The 20,144-nt window shown below is 72.7% G+C and overlaps 1 protein-coding gene across 2 annotated transcripts in view; it reads left to right on the top strand.

Annotated features, from left to right (window-relative positions):
* IL17RC (interleukin 17 receptor C) overlaps positions 1-20,144 on the top strand; it is a 31,673-nt gene that overhangs the window by 7,062 nt on the left and 4,467 nt on the right. For both annotated transcript variants that reach the window (XM_089781313.1, XM_089781312.1), the window contains exons 2-11: positions 3,377-3,398; positions 4,736-4,888; positions 5,043-5,117; positions 5,201-5,310; positions 15,015-15,126; positions 15,217-15,327; positions 15,936-16,066; positions 16,371-16,430; positions 19,574-19,628; positions 19,827-20,011. In XM_089781313.1, the coding sequence (XP_089637439.1) occupies positions 3,377-3,398; positions 4,736-4,888; positions 5,043-5,117; positions 5,201-5,310; positions 15,015-15,126; positions 15,217-15,327; positions 15,936-16,066; positions 16,371-16,430; positions 19,574-19,628; positions 19,827-20,011 (1,014 nt within the window). The remainder of the gene's footprint in view (positions 1-3,376; positions 3,399-4,735; positions 4,889-5,042; positions 5,118-5,200; positions 5,311-15,014; positions 15,127-15,216; positions 15,328-15,935; positions 16,067-16,370; positions 16,431-19,573; positions 19,629-19,826; positions 20,012-20,144) is intronic.

Below are 20,144 nucleotides of genomic sequence, written 5' to 3'. Positions count from 1 at the left end.
CCTGGTGGGGGGGTCCCAGCAGTGAGTACTGGAGGGGGGCAGGGCCCTGGTGGGGGGGTCCCAGCAGTGAGTACTGGAGGGGGGGCAGGGCCCTGGTGGGGGGGTCCCAGCAGTGAGTACTGGAGGGGGGCAGGGCCCTGGTGGGGGGGTCCCAGCAGTGAGTACTGGAGGGGGGCAGGGCCCTGGTGGGGGGGTCCCAGCAGTGAGTACTGGCGGGGGGGCAGGGCCCTGGTGGGGGGGTCCCAGCAGTGAGTACTGGCGGGGGGCAGAGCCCTGGTGGGGGGGTCCCAGCAGTGAGTACTGGAGGGGGGCAGGGCCCTGGTGGGGGGGTCCCAGCAGTGAGTACTGGAGGGGGGCAGGGCCCTGGTGGGGGGGTCCCAGCAGTGAGTACTGGCGGGGGGTCCCGGCCCTGGTGGGGGGGTCCCAGCAGTGAGTACTGGCGGGGGGCAGAGCCCTGGTGGGGGGGTCCCAGCAGTGAGTACTGGCGGGGGGGCAGGGCCCTGGTGGGGGGGTCCCAGCAGTGAGTACTGGAGGGGGGCAGGGCCCTGGTGGGGGGGTCCCAGCAGTGAGTACTGGCGGGGGGTCCCGGCCCTGGTGGGGGGGTCCCAGCAGTGAGTACTGGAGGGGGGCAGGGCCCTGGTGGGGGGGTCCCAGCAGTGAGTACTGGAGGGGGGCAGGGCCCTGGTGGGGGGGTCCCAGCAGTGAGTACTGGCGGGGGGGCAGGGCCCTGGTGGGGGGGTCCCAGCAGTGAGTACTGGCGGGGGGCAGGGCCCTGGTGGGGGGGTCCCAGCAGTGAGTACTGGAGGGGGGCAGGGCCCTGGTGGGGGGGTCCCAGCAGTGAGTACTGGAGGGGGGCAGGGCCCTGGTGGGGGGGTCCCAGCAGTGAGTACTGGAGGGGGGCAGGGCCCTGGTGGGGGGGTCCCAGCAGTGAGTACTGGAGGGGGGCAGGGCCCTGGTGGGGGGGTCCCAGCAGTGAGTACTGGAGGGGGGGCAGGGCCCTGGTGGGGGGGTCCCAGCAGTGAGTACTGGAGGGGGGCAGGGCCCTGGTGGGGGGGTCCCAGCAGTGAGTACTGGAGGGGGGCAGGGCCCTGGTGGGGGGGTCCCAGCAGTGAGTACTGGAGGGGGGTCCCGGCCCTGGTGGGGGGGTCCCAGCAGTGAGTACTGGAGGGGGGCAGGGCCCTGGTGGGGGGGTCCCAGCAGTGAGTACTGGAGGGGGGCAGGGCCCTGGTGGGGGGGTCCCAGCAGTGAGTACTGGAGGGGGGCAGGGCCCTGGTGGGGGGGTCCCAGCAGTGAGTACTGGCGGGGGGGCAGGGCCCTGGTGGGGGGGTCCCAGCAGTGAGTACTGGAGGGGGGCAGGGCCCTGGTGGGGGGGTCCCAGCAGTGAGTACTGGCGGGGGTGCAGGGCCCTGGGGGGGGGTCCCAGCAGTGAGTACTGGCGGGGGTGCAGGGCCCTGGGGGGGGGTCCCAGCAGTGAGTACTGGCGGGGGGGCAGGGCCCTGGTGGGGGGGTCCCAGCAGTGAGTACTGGAGGGGGGCAGGGCCCTGGTGGGGGGGTCCCAGCAGTGAGTACTGGCGGGGGGTCCCGGCCCTGGTGGGGGGGTCCCAGCAGTGAGTACTGGAGGGGGGCAGGGCCCTGGTGGGGGGGTCCCAGCAGTGAGTACTGGAGGGGGGCAGGGCCCTGGTGGGGGGGTCCCAGCAGTGAGTACTGGAGGGGGGCAGGGCCCTGGTGGGGGGGTCCCAGCAGTGAGTACTGGAGGGGGGCAGGGCCCTGGTGGGGGGGTCCCAGCAGTGAGTACTGGAGGGGGGCAGGGCCCTGGTGGGGGGGTCCCAGCAGTGAGTACTGGAGGGGGGCAGGGCCCTGGTGGGGGGGTCCCAGCAGTGAGTACTGGAGGGGGGCAGGGCCCTGGTGGGGGGGTCCCAGCAGTGAGTACTGGAGGGGGGCAGGGCCCTGGTGGGGGGGTCCCAGCAGTGAGTACTGGAGGGGGGCAGGGCCCTGGTGGGGGGGTCCCAGCAGTGAGTACTGGCGGGGGGGCAGGGCCCTGGTGGGGGGGTCCCAGCAGTGAGTACTGGCGGGGGGCAGAGCCCTGGTGGGGGGGTCCCAGCAGTGAGTACTGGAGGGGGGCAGGGCCCTGGTGGGGGGGTCCCAGCAGTGAGTACTGGAGGGGGGCAGGGCCCTGGTGGGGGGGTCCCAGCAGTGAGTACTGGCGGGGGGGCAGGGCCCTGGTGGGGGGGTCCCAGCAGTGAGTACTGGAGGGGGGCAGGGCCCTGGTGGGGGGGTCCCAGCAGTGAGTACTGGCGGGGGGTCCCGGCCCTGGTGGGGGGGTCCCAGCAGTGAGTACTGGAGGGGGGCAGGGCCCTGGTGGGGGGGTCCCAGCAGTGAGTACTGGAGGGGGGCAGGGCCCTGGTGGGGGGGTCCCAGCAGTGAGTACTGGCGGGGGGGCAGGGCCCTGGTGGGGGGGTCCCAGCAGTGAGTACTGGCGGGGGGGGCAGGGCCCTGGTGGGGGGGTCCCAGCAGTGAGTACTGGAGGGGGGCAGGGCCCTGGTGGGGGGGTCCCAGCAGTGAGTACTGGAGGGGGGCAGGGCCCTGGTGGGGGGGTCCCAGCAGTGAGTACTGGAGGGGAGGCAGGGCCCTGGGGGGGGGTCCCAGCAGTGAGTACTGGCGGGGGGCAGGGCCCTGGTGGGGGGGTCCCAGCAGTGAGTACTGGCGGGGGGGGCAGGGCCCTGGTGGGGGGGTCCCAGCAGTGAGTACTGGAGGGGGGCAGGGCCCTGGTGGGGGGGTCCCAGCAGTGAGTACTGGCGGGGGGTCCCGGCCCTGGTGGGGGGGTCCCAGCAGTGAGTACTGGAGGGGGGCAGGGCCCTGGTGGGGGGGTCCCAGCAGTGAGTACTGGAGGGGGGCAGGGCCCTGGTGGGGGGGTCCCAGCAGTGAGTACTGGCGGGGGGGCAGGGCCCTGGTGGGGGGGTCCCAGCAGTGAGTACTGGCGGGGGGGCAGGGCCCTGGTGGGGGGGTCCCAGCAGTGAGTACTGGAGGGGGGCAGGGCCCTGGTGGGGGGGTCCCAGCAGTGAGTACTGGCGGGGGGCAGGGCCCTGGTGGGGGGGTCCCAGCAGTGAGTACTGGAGGGGGGCAGGGCCCTGGTGGGGGGGTCCCAACAGTGAGTACTGGAGGGGGGCAGGGCCCTGGTGGGGGGGTCCCAGCAGTGAGTACTGGAGGGGAGGCAGGGCCCTGGGGGGGGGTCCCAGCAGTGAGTACTGGCGGGGGGCAGGGCCCTGGTGGGGGGGTCCCAGCAGCGGGCGCTGGCGGGGGGGCTCCATGCTGCCGAGGCAGTGTGTCAATGGGGAGGGCCTGGTTTCTTCCTGATCTTTCTCTTCTTCCGCTGCAGGGCCTGTCCTGCCGGCTGCTGGGTAAGTGCCCTGTGTTAGCGCCACCTCTGGGGCGGGGGCAGGCAGGACCCTGTCCGGTGTCTGCCCCTCCTGCCCCACAGCAAGGGGCTGGCTCCCCGCTCCATGCTCCGGTGCCTGCAGACAGGCAGAGTCCCTTGGAGACTTTGCTACCTAGAGAGTGTGCCAGGCACCCCCAGGGCCACGGGGGGAGTGTGCCAGGCGACCCCAGGGCCACGGGGGGAGTGTGCCAGGCGCCCCCAGGGCCACGGGGGGAGTGTGCCAGGCGACCCCAGGGCCACGGGGGGAGCGTGCCAGGCGCCCCCAGGGCCACGGGGGGAGCGTGCCAGGCGCCCCCAGGGCCACGGGGGGAGTGTGCCAGGCGACCCCAGGGCCACGGGGGGAGCGTGCCAGGCGACCCCAGGGCCACGGGGGGAGCGTGCCAGGCGACCCCAGGGCCACGGGGGGAGCGTGCCAGGCGACCCCAGGGCCACGGGGGGAGCGTGCCAGGTGACCCCAGGGCCACGGGGGGAGCGTGCCAGGCGACCCCAGGGCCACGGGGGGAGCGTGCCAGGCGACCCCAGGGCCACGGGGGGAGCGTGCCAGGCGCCCCCAGGGCCACGGGGGGAGCGTGCCAGGCGACCCCAGGGCCACGGGGGGAGCGTGCCAGGCGCCCCCAGGGCCACGGGGGGAGTGTGCCAGGCGCCCCCAGGGCCACGGGGGGAGTGTGCCAGGCGACCCCAGGGCCACGGGGGGAGTGTGCCAGGCGACCCCAGGGCCACGGGGGGAGTGTGTCAGGTGACCCCACACCGATGGGGGGAGTGTGTCAGGTGACCCCAGGGCCACGGGGGGAGTGTGCCAGGCGACCCCAGGGCCACGGGGGGAGTGTGCCAGGCGACCCCAGGGCCACGGGGGGAGTGTGTCAGGTGACCCCACACCGATGGGGGGAGTGTGTCAGGTGACCCCAGGGCCACGGGGGGAGTGTGCCAGGCGACCCCAGGGCCACGGGGGGAGTGTGCCAGGCGAGCCCAGGGCCATGGGGGGAGTGTGTCAGGTGACCCCACACCGATGGGGGGAGTGTGTCAGGTGACCCCAGGGCCACGGGGGGAGTGTGCCAGGCGCCCCCAGGGCCACGGGGGGAGTGTGCCAGGCGCCCCCACGCCCACTGGCCAGAGACAATAGGCAGTGGGGGCCAGACAGACCAAATAACGATGAACGAGGGTGCGTCAGCCTCAGTCCCTGCCCCCAGATGCTAACAAGGTGGGTTCTCGGCCCACGCCCAGCCCTGTGTCTGGCGAGTGGGCGCAGGGCCCCTGCTGTGTTCCTGGGCGTGCCCACAGGCGGGATCTCTTCCCTGGCAGAGGCGGACGCGCTGTGCAGCCCAGGGGCCGAGGTCCCGGCCTCGGGGCCCGTGCTGGTGCCGACCCGCATGAGGATGGAGACCGTGGTGCGCTGTGCGGAGGCCTGGGACTGCTCGCCCTGCGTGCGGGTGGAGGTGCAGCTGGCTGTGCTGGGTGAGAGCCGCTGGGCAGAGCGGTGCCCCCAGGGCAGCATTGTCCGCGCCCCGCTTCAGCCCTGGGCCCCCAGCCTGGCCTGGTGCCAGAGGGGTGAGTGGGCCTGGCTGGGCGCCTGTGGGGCGCAGCTGGGCAGCGGCTCTCTCTCTTCCAGGGCCCCAGGAGGTGGCGGCAGGGCAGGGGATCGGAGACGGGCCCAGGACGGACGCCCCGCAGCACCTGGACAGCGGTGAGGGCCCGTGGGCAGCGCGGTGGCACCGGCCCGGCGCCCCCCCCCCCCGCCACTCACAGCCCTTTGCTCCTGTCTCCCAGGGCCCCTGCTGAGCTCCCTGCTGCTCTCGGCCCACACCTACGCCTCCTCCCGCTGCGTCGCCATCGAGGTCCGGCTGCCCCGCCCGCTCGCCCGCCCCAACCGCACCGTGGTACGTGGAAGGGGGTCAGCTCCAGGCCCTACCAGACAAGGGGGGCTGGGCCGGCTCTGGCTGGGGGCCTTTCTCCCCGGGGAAGGGGGCTGGGCCGGCTCTGGCTGGGGGCTTTCTCCCCGGGGAAGGGGGGCTGGGCCGGCTCTGGCTGGGGGCCTTTCTCCCCGGGGAAGGGGGGCTGGGTCGGCTCTGGCTGGGGGCCTTTCTCCCCGGGGAAGGGGGCTGGGTCGGCTCTGGCTGGGGGCCTTTCTCCCCGGGGAAGGGGGGCTGGACCGGCTCTGGCTGGGGGCCTTTCTCCCCAGGGAAGGGGGGCTGGGCCGGCTCTGGCTGGGGGCCTTTCTCCCCGGGGAAGGGGGGCTGGACCGGCTCTGGCTGGGGGCCTTTCTCCCCGGGGAAGGGGGGCTGGGTCGGCTCTGGCTGGGGGCCTTTCTTCCCGGGGAAGGGGGGCTGGACCGGCTCTGGCTGGGGGCCTTTCTCCCCGGGGAAGGGGGGCTGGGTCGGCTCTGGCTGGGGGCCTTTCTCCCCGGGGAAGGGGGCTGGGCCGGCTCTGGCTGGGGGCCTTTCTCCCCGGGGAAGGGGGGCTGGGTCGGCTCTGGCTGGGGGCCTCTCTCCCCGGGGAAGGGGGCTGGGCCGGCTCTGGCTGGGGGCCTTTCTCCCCAGGGAAGGGGGGCTGGGTCGGCTCTGGCTGGGGGCCTTTCTCCCCAGGGAAGGGGGCTGGGCCGGCTCTGGCTGGGGGCCTTTCTCCCCGGGGAAGGGGGGCTGGGCCGGCTCTGGCTGGGGGCCTTTCTCCCTGGGGAAGGGGGCTGGGTCGGCTCTGGCTGGGGGCCTTTCTCCCCGGGGAAGGGGGCTGGGCCGGCTCTGGCTGGGGGCCTTTCTCCCCAGGGAAGGGGGGCTGGGCTGGCTCTGGCTGGGGGCCTTTCTCCCCGGGGAAGGGGGCTGGGCCGGCTCTGGCTGGGGGCCTTTCTCCCCGGGGAAGGGGGGCTAGGTCGGCTCTGGCTGGGGGCCTTTCTCCCCAGGGAAGGGGGGCTGGGCCGGCTCTGGCTGGGGGCCTTTCTCCCCGGGAAAGGGGGGCTAGGTCGGCTCTGGCTGGGGGCCTTTCTCCCCAGGGAAGGGGGGCTGGGTCGGCTCTGGCTGGGGGCCTTTCTCCCCAGGGAAGGGGGGCTGGGCTGGCTCTGGCTGGGGGCCTTTCTCCCCGGGGAAGGGGGGCTGGGTCGGCTCTGGCTGGGGGCCTTTCTCCCCGGGGAAGGGGGCTGGGTCGGCTCTGGCTGGGGGCCTTTCTCCCCGGGGAAGGGGGCTGGGTCGGCTCTGGCTGGGGGCCTTTCTCCCCGGGGAAGGGGGGCTGGGTCGGCTCTGGCTGGGGGCCTTTCTCCCCGGGGAAGGGGGGCTGGGCCGGCTCTGGCTGGGGGCCTTTCTCCCCGGGGAAGGGGGCTGGGTCGGCTCTGGCTGGGGGCCTTTCTCCCCAGGGAAGGGGGGCTGGGTCGGCTCTGGCTGGGGGCCCTGCTCCCTGGGGAAGGGGGGCTGGGTCGGCTCTGGCTGGGGGCCTTTCTCCCCAGGGAAGGGGGCTGGGCTGGCTCTGGCTGGGGGCCTTTCTCCCCAGGGAAGGGGGGCTGGGTCGGCTCTGGCTGGGGGCCTTTCTCCCTGGGGAAGGGGGGCTGGGTCGGCTCTGGCTGGGGGCCTTTCTCCCCGGGGAAGGGGGGCTGGGCCGGCTCTGGCTGGGGGCCTTTCTCCCCGGGGAAGGGGGGCTGGGCCGGCTCTGGCTGGGGGCCTTTCTCCCCGGGGAAGGGGGGCTGGGTCGGCTCTGGCTGGGGGCCTTTCTCCCCGGGGAAGGGGGGCTGGGTCGGCTCTGGCTGGGGGCCTTTCTCCCCGGGGAAGGGGGGCTGGGCTGGCTCTGGCTGGGGGCCTTTCTCCCCGGGGAAGGGGGGCTGGGCCGGCTCTGGCTGGGGGCCTTTCTCCCCGGGGAAGGGGGCTGGGTCGGCTCTGGCTGGGGGCCTTTCTCCCCGGGGAAGGGGGCTGGGCTGGCCTGGCTGAGGGCCCTGCTCCCTGGGGAAGGGGGGCTGGACCGGCTCTGGCTGAGGGCCCTGCTCCCTGGGGAAGGGGGCTGGACCGGCTCTGGCTGAGGGCCCTGCTCCCTGGGGAAGGGGGGCTGGACCGGCTCTGGCTGAGGGCCCTGCTCCCTGGGGAAGGGGGCTGGACCGGCACTGGCTGGGGGCCTTTCTCCCCGGGGAAGGGGGGCTGGGTCGGCTCTGGCTGGGGGCCTTTCTCCCCGGGGAAGGGGGGCTGGGCCGGCTCTGGCTGGGGGCCTTTCTCCCCGGGGAAGGGGGGCTGGGCCGGCTCTGGCTGGGGGCCTTTCTCCCTGGGGAAGGGGGCTGGACCGGCTCTGGCTGGGGGCCTTTCTCCCTGGGGAAGGGGGCTGGACCGGCTCTGGCTGGGGGCCTTTCTCCCCGGGGAAGGGGGGCTGGGCCGGCTCTGGCTGGGGGCCTTTCTCCCCGGGGAAGGGGGGCTGGGCCGGCTCTGGCTGGGGGCCTTTCTCCCCGGGGAAGGGGGCTGGGTCGGCTCTGGCTGGGGGCCTTTCTCCCCGGGGAAGGGGGGCTGGGTCGGCTCTGGCTGGGGGCCTTTCTCCCCGGGGAAGGGGGCTGGGCCGGCTCTGGCTGGGGGCCTTTCTCCCCAGGGAAGGGGGCTGGGCCGGCTCTGGCTGAGGGCCCTGCTCCCCGGGGAAGGGGGCTGGGCCGGCTCTGGCTGGGGGCCTTTCTCCCCGGGGAAGGGGGGCTGGGTCGGCTCTGGCTGGGGGCCTTTCTCCCCGGGGAAGGGGGCTGGGCCGGCTCTGGCTGGGGGCCTTTCTCCCCGGGGAAGGGGGCTGGGTCGGCTCTGGCTGGGGGCCTTTCTCCCCAGGGAAGGGGGGCTGGGCCGGCTCTGGCTGGGGGCCTTTCTCCCCGGGGAAGGGGGCTGGGTCGGCTCTGGCTGGGGGCCTTTCTCCCCGGGGAAGGGGGGCTGGGTCGGCTCTGGCTGGGGGCCTTTCTCCCCGGGGAAGGGGGGCTGGGTCGGCTCTGGCTGGGGGCCTTTCTCCCCGGGGAAGGGGGCTGGGTCGGCTCTGGCTGGGGGCCTTTCTCCCCGGGGAAGGGGGGCTGGGCTGGCTCTGGCTGGGGGCCTTTCTCCCCGGGGAAGGGGGGCTGGGTCGGCTCTGGCTGGGGGCCTTTCTCCCCGGGGAAGGGGGCTGGGTCGGCTCTGGCTGGGGGCCTTTCTCCCCGGGGAAGGGGGCTGGGCCGGCTCTGGCTGGGGGCCTTTCTCCCCGGGGAAGGGGGCTGGGCTGGCTCTGGCTGGGGGCCTTTCTCCCCGGGGAAGGGGGGCTGGACCGGCTCTGGCTGGGGGCCTTTCTCCCCGGGGAAGGGGGGCTGGGCTGGCTCTGGCTGGGGGCCTTTCTCCCCGGGGAAGGGGGGCTGGGCTGGCTCTGGCTGGGGGCCTTTCTCCCCGGGGAAGGGGGGCTGGGTCGGCTCTGGCTGGGGGCCTTTCTCCCCGGGGAAGGGGGGCTGGGTCGGCTCTGGCTGGGGGCCTTTCTCCCCGGGGAAGGGGGGCTGGGTCGGCTCTGGCTGGGGGCCTTTCTCCCCGGGGAAGGGGGCTGGGCCGGCTCTGGCTGGGGGCCTTTCTCCCCGGGGAAGGGGGGCTGGGCTGGCTCTGGCTGGGGGCCCTGCTCCCCGGGGAAGGGGGCTGGGTCGGCTCTGGCTGGGGGCCTTTCTCCCCGGGGAAGGGGGGCTGGGCCAGCTCTGGCTGGGGGCCTTTCTCCCCAGGGAAGGGGGGCTGGGTCGGCTCTGGCTGGGGGCCTTTCTCCCCAGGGAAGGGGGGCTGGGTCGGCTCTGGCTGGGGGCCTTTCTCCCCGGGGAAGGGGGCTGGGTCGGCTCTGGCTGGGGGCCTTTCTCCCCAGGGAAGGGGGGCTGGGTCGGCTCTGGCTGGGGGCCTTTCTCCCCGGGGAAGGGGGCTGGGTCGGCTCTGGCTGGGGGCCTTTCTCCCCGGGGAAGGGGGCTGGGCCGGCTCTGGCTGGGGGCCTTTCTCCCCGGGGAAGGGGGGCTGGGTCGGCTCTGGCTGGGGGCCTTTCTCCCCGGGGAAGGGGGGCTGGACCGGCTCTGGCTGGGGGCCTTTCTCCCCGGGGAAGGGGGCTGGGCCGGCTCTGGCTGGGGGCCTTTCTCCCCGGGGAAGGGGGGCTGGGCTGGCTCTGGCTGGGGGCCTTTCTCCCCGGGGAAGGGGGGCTGGGTCGGCTCTGGCTGGGGGCCTTTCTCCCCAGGGAAGGGGGGCTGGGCCGGCTCTGGCTGGGGGCCTTTCTCCCCGGGGAAGGGGGGCTGGGCCGGCTCTGGCTGGGGGCCTTTCTCCCCGGGGAAGGGGGGCTGGGCCGGCTCTGGCTGGGGGCCTTTCTCCCCGGGGAAGGGGGGCTGGGCCGGCTCTGGCTGGGGGCCTTTCTCCCCGGGGAAGGGGGGCTGGGCCGGCTCTGGCTGGGGGCCTTTCTCCCCGGGGAAGGGGGGCTGGGCTGGCTCTGGCTGGGGGCCTTTCTCCCCGGGGAAGGGGGGCTGGGCTGGCTCTGGCTGGGGGCCTTTCTCCCCGGGGAAGGGGGGCTGGGCCGGCTCTGGCTGGGGGCCTTTCTCCCCGGGGAAGGGGGGCTGGGCCGGCTCTGGCTGGGGGCCTTTCTCCCCGGGGAAGGGGGGCTGGGCCGGCTCTGGCTGGGGGCCTTTCTCCCCGGGGAAGGGGGGCTGGGCCGGCTCTGGCTGGGGGCCTTTCTCCCCGGGGAAGGGGGGCTGGGCCGGCTCTGGCTGGGGGCCTTTCTCCCCGGGGAAGGGGGGCTGGGCCGGCTCTGGCTGGGGGCCTTTCTCCCCGGGGAAGGGGGGCTGGGCCGGCTCTGGCTGGGGGCCTTTCTCCCCGGGGAAGGGGGGCTGGGCCGGCTCTGGCTGGGGGCCTTTCTCCCCGGGGAAGGGGGGCTGGGCCGGCTGGGGGCCTTTCTCCCCGGGGAAGGGGGGCTGGGCCGGCTCTGGCTGGGGGCCTTTCTCCCCGGGGAAGGGGGGCTGGGCTGGCTCTGGCTGGGGGCCTTTCTCCCCGGGGAAGGGGGCTGGGTCGGCTCTGGCTGGGGGCCTTTCTCCCCGGGGAAGGGGGCTGGACCGGCTCTGGCTGGGGGCCTTTCTCCCCGGGGAAGGGGGCTGGGTCGGCTCTGGCTGGGGTCCTTTCTCCCCGGGGAAGGGGGGCTGGGTCGGCTCTGGCTGGGGTCCTTTCTCCCCGGGGAAGGGGGCTGGGTCGGCTCTGGCTGGGGGCCTTTCTCCCCGGGGAAGGGGGGCTGGGTCGGCTCTGGCTGGGGGCCTTTCTCCCCGGGGAAGGGGGCTGGGTCGGCTCTGGCTGGGGGCCTTTCTCCCCGGGGAAGGGGGGCTGGGCTGGCTCTGGCTGGGGGCCTTTCTCCCCGGGGAAGGGGGGCTGGGCTGGCTCTGGCTGGGGGCCTTTCTCCCCGGGGAAGGGGGGCTGGGTCGGCTCTGGCTGGGGGCCTTTCTCCCCGGGGAAGGGGGCTGGGTCGGCTCTGGCTGGGGGCCTTTCTCCCCGGGGAAGGGGGGCTGGGCTGGCTCTGGCTGGGGGCCTTTCTCCCCGGGGAAGGGGGCTGGGTCGGCTCTGGCTGGGGGCCTTTCTCCCCGGGGAAGGGGGGCTGGGCTGGCTCTGGCTGGGGGCCTTTCTCCCCGGGGAAGGGGGGCTGGGTCGGCTCTGGCTGGGGGCCTTTCTCCCCGGGGAAGGGGGGCTGGGCCGGCTCTGGCTGGGGGCCTTTCTCCCCGGGGAAGGGGGGCTGGGCCGGCTCTGGCTGGGGGCCTTTCTCCCCGGGGAAGGGGGGCTGGGCCGGCTCTGGCTGGGGGCCTTTCTCCCCGGGGAAGGGGGCTGGGCCGGCTCTGGCTGGGGGCCTTTCTCCCCGGGGAAGGGGGGCTGGGTCGGCTCTGGCTGGGGGCCTTTCTCCCCGGGGAAGGGGGGCTGGGTCGGCTCTGGCTGGGGGCCTTTCTCCCCGGGGAAGGGGGCTGGGCCGGCTCTGGCTGGGGGCCTTTCTCCCCAGGGAAGGGGGCTGGGCCGGCTCTGGCTGAGGGCCCTGCTCCCCGGGGAAGGGGGCTGGGCCGGCTCTGGCTGGGGGCCTTTCTCCCCGGGGAAGGGGGGCTGGGTCGGCTCTGGCTGGGGGCCTTTCTCCCCGGGGAAGGGGGCTGGGCCGGCTCTGGCTGGGGGCCTTTCTCCCCGGGGAAGGGGGCTGGGCCGGCTCTGGCTGGGGGCCTTTCTCCCCGGGGAAGGGGGCTGGGCCGGCTCTGGCTGGGGGCCTTTCTCCCCGGGGAAGGGGGGCTGGGTCGGCTCTGGCTGGGGGCCTTTCTCCCCGGGGAAGGGGGCTGGGCTGGCCTGGCTGAGGGCCCTGCTCCCCGGGGAAGGGGGCTGGGCTGGCCTGGCTGAGGGCCCTGCTCCCTGGGGAAGGGGGGCTGGACCGGCTCTGGCTGGGGGCCTTTCTCCCCGGGGAAGGGGGCTGGGCTGGCCTGGCTGAGGGCCCTGCTCCCTGGGGAAGGGGGGCTGGGCCGGCTCTGGCTGGGGGCCTTTCTCCCCGGGGAAGGGGGCTGGGCTGGCCTGGCTGAGGGCCCTGCTCCCTGGGGAAGGGGGGCTGGACCGGCTCTGGCTGAGGGCCCTGCTCCCTGGGGAAGGGGGGCTGGGCCGGCTCTGGCTGAGGGCCCTGCTCCCTGGGGAAGGGGGCTGGACCGGCTCTGGCTGAGGGCCCTGCTCCCCGGGGAAGGGGGCTGGACCGGCTCTGGCTGAGGGCCCTGCTCCCTGGGGAAGGGGGGCTGGGCCGGCTCTGGCTGGGGGCCTTTCTCCCCGGGGAAGGGGGGCTGGGCCGGCTCTGGCTGGGGGCCTTTCTCCCCGGGGAAGGGGGGCTGGGCCGGCTCTGGCTGGGGGCCTTTCTCCCCGGGGAAGGGGGGCTGGGCCGGCTCTGGCTGGGGGCCTTTCTCCCCGGGGAAGGGGGGCTGGGCCGGCTCTGGCTGGGGGCCTTTCTCCCCGGGGAAGGGGGGCTGGGCCGGCTCTGGCTGGGGGCCTTTCTCCCCGGGGAAGGGGGGCTGGGCCGGCTCTGGCTGGGGGCCTTTCTCCCCGGGGAAGGGGGGCTGGGCCGGCTCTGGCTGGGGGCCTTTCTCCCCGGGGAAGGGGGGCTGGGCCGGCTCTGGCTGGGGGCCTTTCTCCCCGGGGAAGGGGGGCTGGGCCGGCTCTGGCTGGGGGCCTTTCTCCCCGGGGAAGGGGGGCTGGGCCGGCTCTGGCTGGGGGCCTTTCTCCCCGGGGAAGGGGGGCTGGGCCGGCTCTGGCTGGGGGCCTTTCTCCCCGGGGAAGGGGGGCTGGGCCGGCTCTGGCTGGGGGCCTTTCTCCCCGGGGAAGGGGGGCTGGGCCGGCTCTGGCTGGGGGCCTTTCTCCCCGGGGAAGGGGGGCTGGGCCGGCTCTGGCTGGGGGCCTTTCTCCCCGGGGAAGGGGGGCTGGGCCGGCTCTGGCTGGGGGCCTTTCTCCCCGGGGAAGGGGGGCTGGGCCGGCTCTGGCTGGGGGCCTTTCTCCCCGGGGAAGGGGGGCTGGGCTGGCTCTGGCTGGGGGCCTTTCTCCCCGGGGAAGGGGGCTGGGTCGGCTCTGGCTGGGGGCCTTTCTCCCCGGGGAAGGGGGCTGGGCCGGCTCTGGCTGGGGGCCTTTCTCCCCGGGGAAGGGGGCTGGACCGGCTCTGGCTGGGGGCCTTTCTCCCCGGGGAAGGGGGCTGGGTCGGCTCTGGCTGGGGTCCTTTCTCCCCGGGGAAGGGGGGCTGGGTCGGCTCTGGCTGGGGGCCTTTCTCCCCGGGGAAGGGGGCTGGGTCGGCTCTGGCTGGGGGCCTTTCTCCCCGGGGAAGGGGGGCTGGGTCGGCTCTGGCTGGGGGCCTTTCTCCCCGGGGAAGGGGGCTGGGTCGGCTCTGGCTGGGGGCCTTTCTCCCCGGGGAAGGGGGGCTGGGCTGGCTCTGGCTGGGGGCCTTTCTCCCCGGGGAAGGGGGGCTGGGCTGGCTCTGGCTGGGGGCCTTTCTCCCCGGGGAAGGGGGGCTGGGTCGGCTCTGGCTGGGGGCCTTTCTCCCCGGGGAAGGGGGCTGGGTCGGCTCTGGCTGGGGGCCTTTCTCCCCGGGGAAGGGGGGCTGGGCTGGCTCTGGCTGGGGGCCTTTCTCCCCGGGGAAGGGGGCTGGGTCGGCTCTGGCTGGGGGCCTTTCTCCCCGGGGAAGGGGGGCTGGGCTGGCTCTGGCTGGGGGCCTTTCTCCCCGGGGAAGGGGGGCTGGGTCGGCTCTGGCTGGGGGCCTTTCTCCCCGGGGAAGGGGGGCTGGGCCGGCTCTGGCTGGGGGCCTTTCTCCCCGGGGAAGGGGGGCTGGGCCGGCTCTGGCTGGGGGCCTTTCTCCCCGGGGAAGGGGGGCTGGGCCGGCTCTGGCTGGGGGCCTTTCTCCCCGGGGAAGGGGGCTGGGCCGGCTCTGGCTGGGGGCCTTTCTCCCCGGGGAAGGGGGGCTGGGTCGGCTCTGGCTGGGGGCCTTTCTCCCCGGGGAAGGGGGGCTGGGTCGGCTCTGGCTGGGGGCCTTTCTCCCCGGGGAAGGGGGCTGGGCCGGCTCTGGCTGGGGGCCTTTCTCCCCAGGGAAGGGGGCTGGGCCGGCTCTGGCTGAGGGCCCTGCTCCCCGGGGAAGGGGGCTGGGCCGGCTCTGGCTGGGGGCCTTTCTCCCCGGGGAAGGGGGGCTGGGTCGGCTCTGGCTGGGGGCCTTTCTCCCCGGGGAAGGGGGCTGGGCCGGCTCTGGCTGGGGGCCTTTCTCCCCGGGGAAGGGGGCTGGGCCGGCTCTGGCTGGGGGCCTTTCTCCCCGGGGAAGGGGGCTGGGCCGGCTCTGGCTGGGGGCCTTTCTCCCCGGGGAAGGGGGGCTGGGTCGGCTCTGGCTGGGGGCCTTTCTCCCCGGGGAAGGGGGCTGGGCTGGCCTGGCTGAGGGCCCTGCTCCCCGGGGAAGGGGGCTGGGCTGGCCTGGCTGAGGGCCCTGCTCCCTGGGGAAGGGGGGCTGGACCGGCTCTGGCTGGGGGCCTTTCTCCCCGGGGAAGGGGGCTGGGCTGGCCTGGCTGAGGGCCCTGCTCCCTGGGGAAGGGGGGCTGGGCCGGCTCTGGCTGGGGGCCTTTCTCCCCGGGGAAGGGGGCTGGGCTGGCCTGGCTGAGGGCCCTGCTCCCTGGGGAAGGGGGGCTGGACCGGCTCTGGCTGAGGGCCCTGCTCCCTGGGGAAGGGGGGCTGGGCCGGCTCTGGCTGAGGGCCCTGCTCCCTGGGGAAGGGGGCTGGACCGGCTCTGGCTGAGGGCCCTGCTCCCCGGGGAAGGGGGCTGGACCGGCTCTGGCTGAGGGCCCTGCTCCCCGGGGAAGGGGGGCTGGGCCGGCTCTGGCTGAGGGCCCTGCTCCCCGGGGAAGGGGGCTGGACCGGCCCCGGCTGAGGGCCCTGCTCCCTGGGGAAGGGGGCTGGGCCGGCCCCGGCTGAGGGCCCTGCTCCCCGGGGAAGGGGGCTGGGCCGGCTCTGGCTGAGGGCCCTGCTCCCCGGGGAAGGGGGGCTGGACCGGCTCTGGCTGAGGGCCCTGCTCCCCGGGGAAGGGGGGCTGGACCGGCTCTGGCTGAGGGCCCTGCTCCCCGGGGAAGGGGGCTGGACCGGCTCTGGCTGAGGGCCCTGCTCCCCAGGGCTCCGTGTGGTTTCACTGTTTCGAGGCAGCCCTGCAAGGAGAGGTGCACCTCACGTCCTACACGAGCCCCCGGCACCAGGAGGCCCTGAGCCAGATGCACCGTGTGCCAGGTGAGCGCCCGCAATGCGGCACAGCCCCTGGGGCTGCTGGCCCTTTCGCTGCCCACCCGGCTTGCTGACCCCTCCCTGTCTGCCCCACAGACTGTTCCTGGCCTGCAGCACAGGGCGCCATGCGGCCATGCCAGGGTAAGAGCTTGTCGCTGGTTCACGGCCCCCTTGCCGGGGGGTCTGTGGGAGATGAAGCCCCAGCAGGTGCGCCCCCATTCCAGGTGGTGCTCACGGGGTACCCTGGACCTGGCAGCCGGCCTGTTCCCCCCCCTGCTCTGCCAAAGCTGGGCACAGGCAACTTGGGGGTCACCACTGAGGCCACGGCGAGGGTGATTGCTGGGTGCTATAGTCTTGAGGTCCCTCGGGGCTCTCCAGACTGGGCAGGGGAGGGGTTCCAGTGCGGGCAGGGTCCCTGGGCTGGGCGGGGGTCCCTGGGGGGTTCTCTGGGCCAGGTGAGGGAGGGGTGCCAGTGGGAGCAGGGGTTCTCTGGACCAGGCGGGGGAGGGGTGCAAGTGGGGGCAGGGGTTCTCTGGACTGGGCGGGGGTCACTGGGGGGTTCTCTGGACCGGGCGGGGGAGGGGTGCCAGTGGGGGCGGGGGTTCTCTGGACTGGGCGGGGGACACTGGGGGGTTCTCTGGACCGGGCGGGGGAGGGGTGCCAGTGGGGGCGGGGGTTCTCTGGACTGGGCGGGGGACACTGGGGGGTTCTCTGGACCGGGCGGGGGAGGGGTGCCAGTGGGGGCAGGGGTTCTCTGGACCGGGCGAGGGTCCCTGAGGGCTCTCTGGCTGGCTGGCGCTCACTGTCCCTGGCAGTGCCCCGGCTGCAGGTCTCCGTGGGGCTGGAGTACGTGGTGGTGCAGTTGCAGGAGGTGCCTGTGGCTCAGAATTTCACCGTGTGGTTCTATTGGAACCAGACCCATGGATCTAAGGGACTCCGGAAAGAGGTGAGTGTGGGGCCTGCCCAGAGCCCTTCTGCCTTGTGTCCTTCACTCCCGCCCCACCCGATGGCCCAGCCAAGAAGCCTCTAGCTCTCCAGGGGTGGGGGGCAGAGCTGTGATCCCAGGGCTAGAAGCCAGGGTCCTGTCCGAGCATTGCCAGCAGCTGGAATTAGCCCTTTCTGCCCTGTGCCGCGGGGCGCTGCCCCTGCCTCTCCCTGGGGGGCCATGTGGCAGTGGCAGGGCAGCGAGGGGATGCCAGGCTGGGAGCTGGCGGGCGGGTGACCAGTGTCTGCTCTGTTCCTGTCTGCAGCAGGGGACCCAGAACTACAGCCTGCCCTCTGCCCAGCTACTGCCCTGCCTCTGCTTGCAGGTAAGGCCTGGCAGGGCGCTAAGAGCTGGGGAGCCCAGAGCGGAATCATAGAATAATAGGACTGGAAGGGACCTCAAGAGGTCATCGAGTCCAGCCCCCCGCCCTCAAGGCAGGATCAAGCTCCGTCTACACCATCCCTGACAGATGTCTATCTAACCTGTTCTTAAATATCTCCAGAGAGGGAGATTCCACCGCCTCCCTTGGCAATTTATTCCAATATTTGACCACCCTGACAGTTAGGAATTTTTTCCTAATGTCCAATCTAAACCTCCCCTGCTGCACTTTAAGCCCATTACTCCTTGTCCTGTCCTCAGAAACCAAGAGGAACAAATTTTCTCCTTCCTCCTTGTGATACCCTTTTAGATATTTGAAAACCGCTATCATGTCCCCCCTTCATCTTCTTTTTTCCAAACTAAACAAGCCCAGTTCACGAAGCCTGGCTTCATAGGTCATGTTCTCTAGACCTTTAATCATTCTTGTCGCTCTTCTCTGTACCCTTTCCAATTTCTCCACATCTTTCTTGAAATGTGGCGCCCAGAACTGGACACAGTACTCCAGCTGAGGCCTAACTAGTGCAGAGTAGAGCGGCAGAATGACGTCACGAGTTTTGCTTACAACACACCTGTTGATACAACCTAGAATCATATTTGCTTTTTTGGCAACAGCATCACACTGTTGACTCATATTCAACTTGTGGTCCACTATGACCCCTAGATCCCTTTCCGCCATGCTCCTTCCTAGACAGTCGCTTCCCATCTTGTATGTATGGAACTGATTGTTCCTTCCTAAGTGGAGCACTTTGCATTTCTCTTTATTAAACCTCATCCTGTTTACCTCTGACCTTTTCTCTAACTTGCTAAGGTCATTTTGAATTATGTCCCTATCCTCCAAAGAAGTCGTAACCCCACCCAGTTTGGTATCATCTGCAAACTTAATAAGCGTACTCTCTATCCCAATATCTACATCATTGATGAAGATATTGAACAGTACGGGTCCCAAAACAGACCCTTGAGGAACTCCACTTGTTATCCCTTTCCAGCAGGATTTAGCACCGTTAACAACAACTCTCTGACTACGGTTATCCAGCCAATTATGCACCCACCTTATCGTGGCCCTATCGAAGTTATATTTGCCTAGTTTATCAATAAGAATATCATGCGAGACCGTATCAAATGCCTTACTAAAGTCTAGGTATATGACATCCACCGCTTCTCCCTTATCCACAAGGCTCGTTATCCTATCAAAGAATGGGGGGGCCTGGCGGGGCGCTGAGAGCCGGGGATCCCAGAGCAGAATGGGGGGGCCTGGCGGGGCACTGAGAGCCGGGGGATCCCCAGAGCGGAATGGGGGGGCCTGGCGGGGCGCTGAGAGCCGGGGATCCCAGAGCAGAGTGGGGGGCCTGGCGGGGCGCTGAGAGCTGGGGGATCCCCAGAGCAGAGTGGGGGGCCTGGCGGGGCACTGAGAGCCGGGGATCCCCAGAGCGGAATGGGGGGCCTGGCGGGGCGCTGAGAGCCGGGGATCCCAGAGCAGAGTGGGGGCCTGGCGGGGCACTGAGAGCCGGGGATCCCAGAGCAGAGTGGGGGGCCTGGCGGGGCACTGAGAGCCGGGGATCCCCAGAGCGGAATGGGGGGCCTGGCGGGGCGCTGAGAGCCGGGGATCCCAGAGCAGAGTGGGGGGGCCTGGCGGGGTGCTGAGAGCTGGGGGATCCCCAGAGCAGAGTGGGGGGCCTGGCGGGGCGCTGAGAGCCGGGGATCCCAGAGCAGAGTGGGGGCCTGGCGGGGCACTGAGAGCCGGGGATCCCAGAGCAGAGTGGGGGCCTGGCGGGGCACTGAGAGCCGGGGATCCCAGAGCAGAGTGGGGGGCCTGGCGGGGCGCTGAGAGCCGGGGATCCCCAGAGCGGAATGGGGGGCCTGGCGGGGCGCTGAGAGCCGGGGATCCCAGAGCAGAGTGGGGGACCTGGCGGGGCGCTGAGAGCCGGGGATCCCAGAGCAGAGTGGGGGACCTGGCGGGGCACTGAGAGCCGGGGATCCCAGAGCAGAGTGGGGGACCTGGCGGGGCGCTGAGAGCCGGGGATCCCCAGAGCGGAATGGGGGGCCTGGCGGGGCGCTGAGAGCCGGGGATCCCAGAGCAGAGTGGGGGGCCTGGCGGGGCGCTGAGAGCCGGGGATCCCCAGAGCAGAGTGGGGGGCCTGGCGGGGCGCTGAGAGCCGGGGATCCCAGAGCAGAGTGGGGGGGCCTGGAGGGGCACTGAGAGCCGGGGATCCCCAGAGCAGAGTGGGGGGGCCTGGAGGGGCACTGAGAGCCGGGGATCCCCAGAGCAGAGTGGGGGACCTGGCGGGGCGCTGAGAGCCGGGGATCCCCAGAGCAGAGTGGGGGGCCTGGCGGGGCGCTGAGAGCCGGGGATCCCCAGAGCAGAGTGGGGGACCTGGCGGGGCGCTGAGAGCCGGGGATCCCAGAGCAGAGTGGGGGACCTGGCGGGGCACTGAGAGCCGGGGATCCCAGAGCAGAGTGGGGGACCTGGCGGGGCACTGAGAGCTGGGGATCCCCAGAGCGGAATGGGGGGGCTGGCGGGGCGCTGAGAGCCGGGGATCCCCAGAGCAGAGTGGGGGCCTGGCGGGGCACTGAGAGCCGGGGATCCCAGAGCAGAGTGGGGGCCTGGCGGGGCACTGAGAGCCGGGGATCCCCAGAGCAGAGTGGGGGACCTGGCGGGGCGCTGAGAGCCGGGGATCCCAGAGCAGAGTGGGGGGCCTGGCGGGGCGCTGAGAGCCGGGGATCCCAGAGCAGAGTGGGGGGCCTGGCGGGGCACTGAGATCCGGGGATCCCCAGAGCAGAGTGGGGGGCCTGGCGGGGCGCTGAGAGCCGGGGATCCCAGAGCAGAGTGGGGGACCTGGCGGGGCACTGAGAGCTGGGGATCCCAGAGCAGAGTGGGGGACCTGGCGGGGCACTGAGAGCCGGGGATCCCCAGAGCGGAATGGGGGGGCTGGCGGGGCGCTGAGAGCCGGGGATCCCCAGAGCGGAATGGGGGGGCTGGCGGGGCGCTGAGAGCTGGGGATCCCCAGAGCGGAATGGGAGGGCTGGCGGGGCGCTGAGAGCGGGGTAGGAGGATGGGATTTGCTTTTTCCTGCCATACACTGTCTCCTCTAGGTCTGGCCAGATATCCCGGACCCCCCCAGGACCACGGTCTGCCCCTTCACGCAAGGTGAGCTGTGCCTGTCTCGGGGAGGGGGGGCTGCGCCGGAGAGCTCTCTGTGCCATGGGCGGGATTGAGTCCCTGGGCAGTGGGCTGTGCCAGCCTGTCCCTGCAGTGGGCAGCAAGGGGGTATGGGTGCTGTGGGCTGGCAGCGGAGGGGTGTCCCGGGACAGCCTGTGCCAAGCCCCTTGCCTTTGGCCATTGCAGAACCTGCAGCCTGGGCCCGGCTGTGGGCGCAGGCAGAGCTGAAGCTGCATCTGACGGGAGGGACGCTGAGCTGCTCCGTGGCTGTGCCGTGCGCTGTGCCAGCCGAACTCATGCCCTGCTGGAGGCCGACGAGGGCTGGGCCCTGCCACGAGCTGCCCCACCTGCGCCAGGCCCTCACCCTGCCTGTGAGTGGGTCTGCTGGCGTGTGGGAAGCAGGCGGAGATGGGGCAACTGTATGGAGGAGGGATGGGGATGGGCAGGGCAGGAGGAGGAGTGGAGGCGATGAGTCAGGAAAGCTTGGGGATGGGTCGGAGAAAG

This window comes from Pelodiscus sinensis, chromosome 11, assembly GCF_052426305.1.
Source record: "Pelodiscus sinensis isolate ZL-2025 chromosome 11, ASM5242630v1, whole genome shotgun sequence".
Taxonomy (NCBI): Eukaryota; Metazoa; Chordata; order Testudines; family Trionychidae; genus Pelodiscus; species Pelodiscus sinensis.
This window is presented reverse-complemented; position numbering and strand designations above follow the sequence as displayed.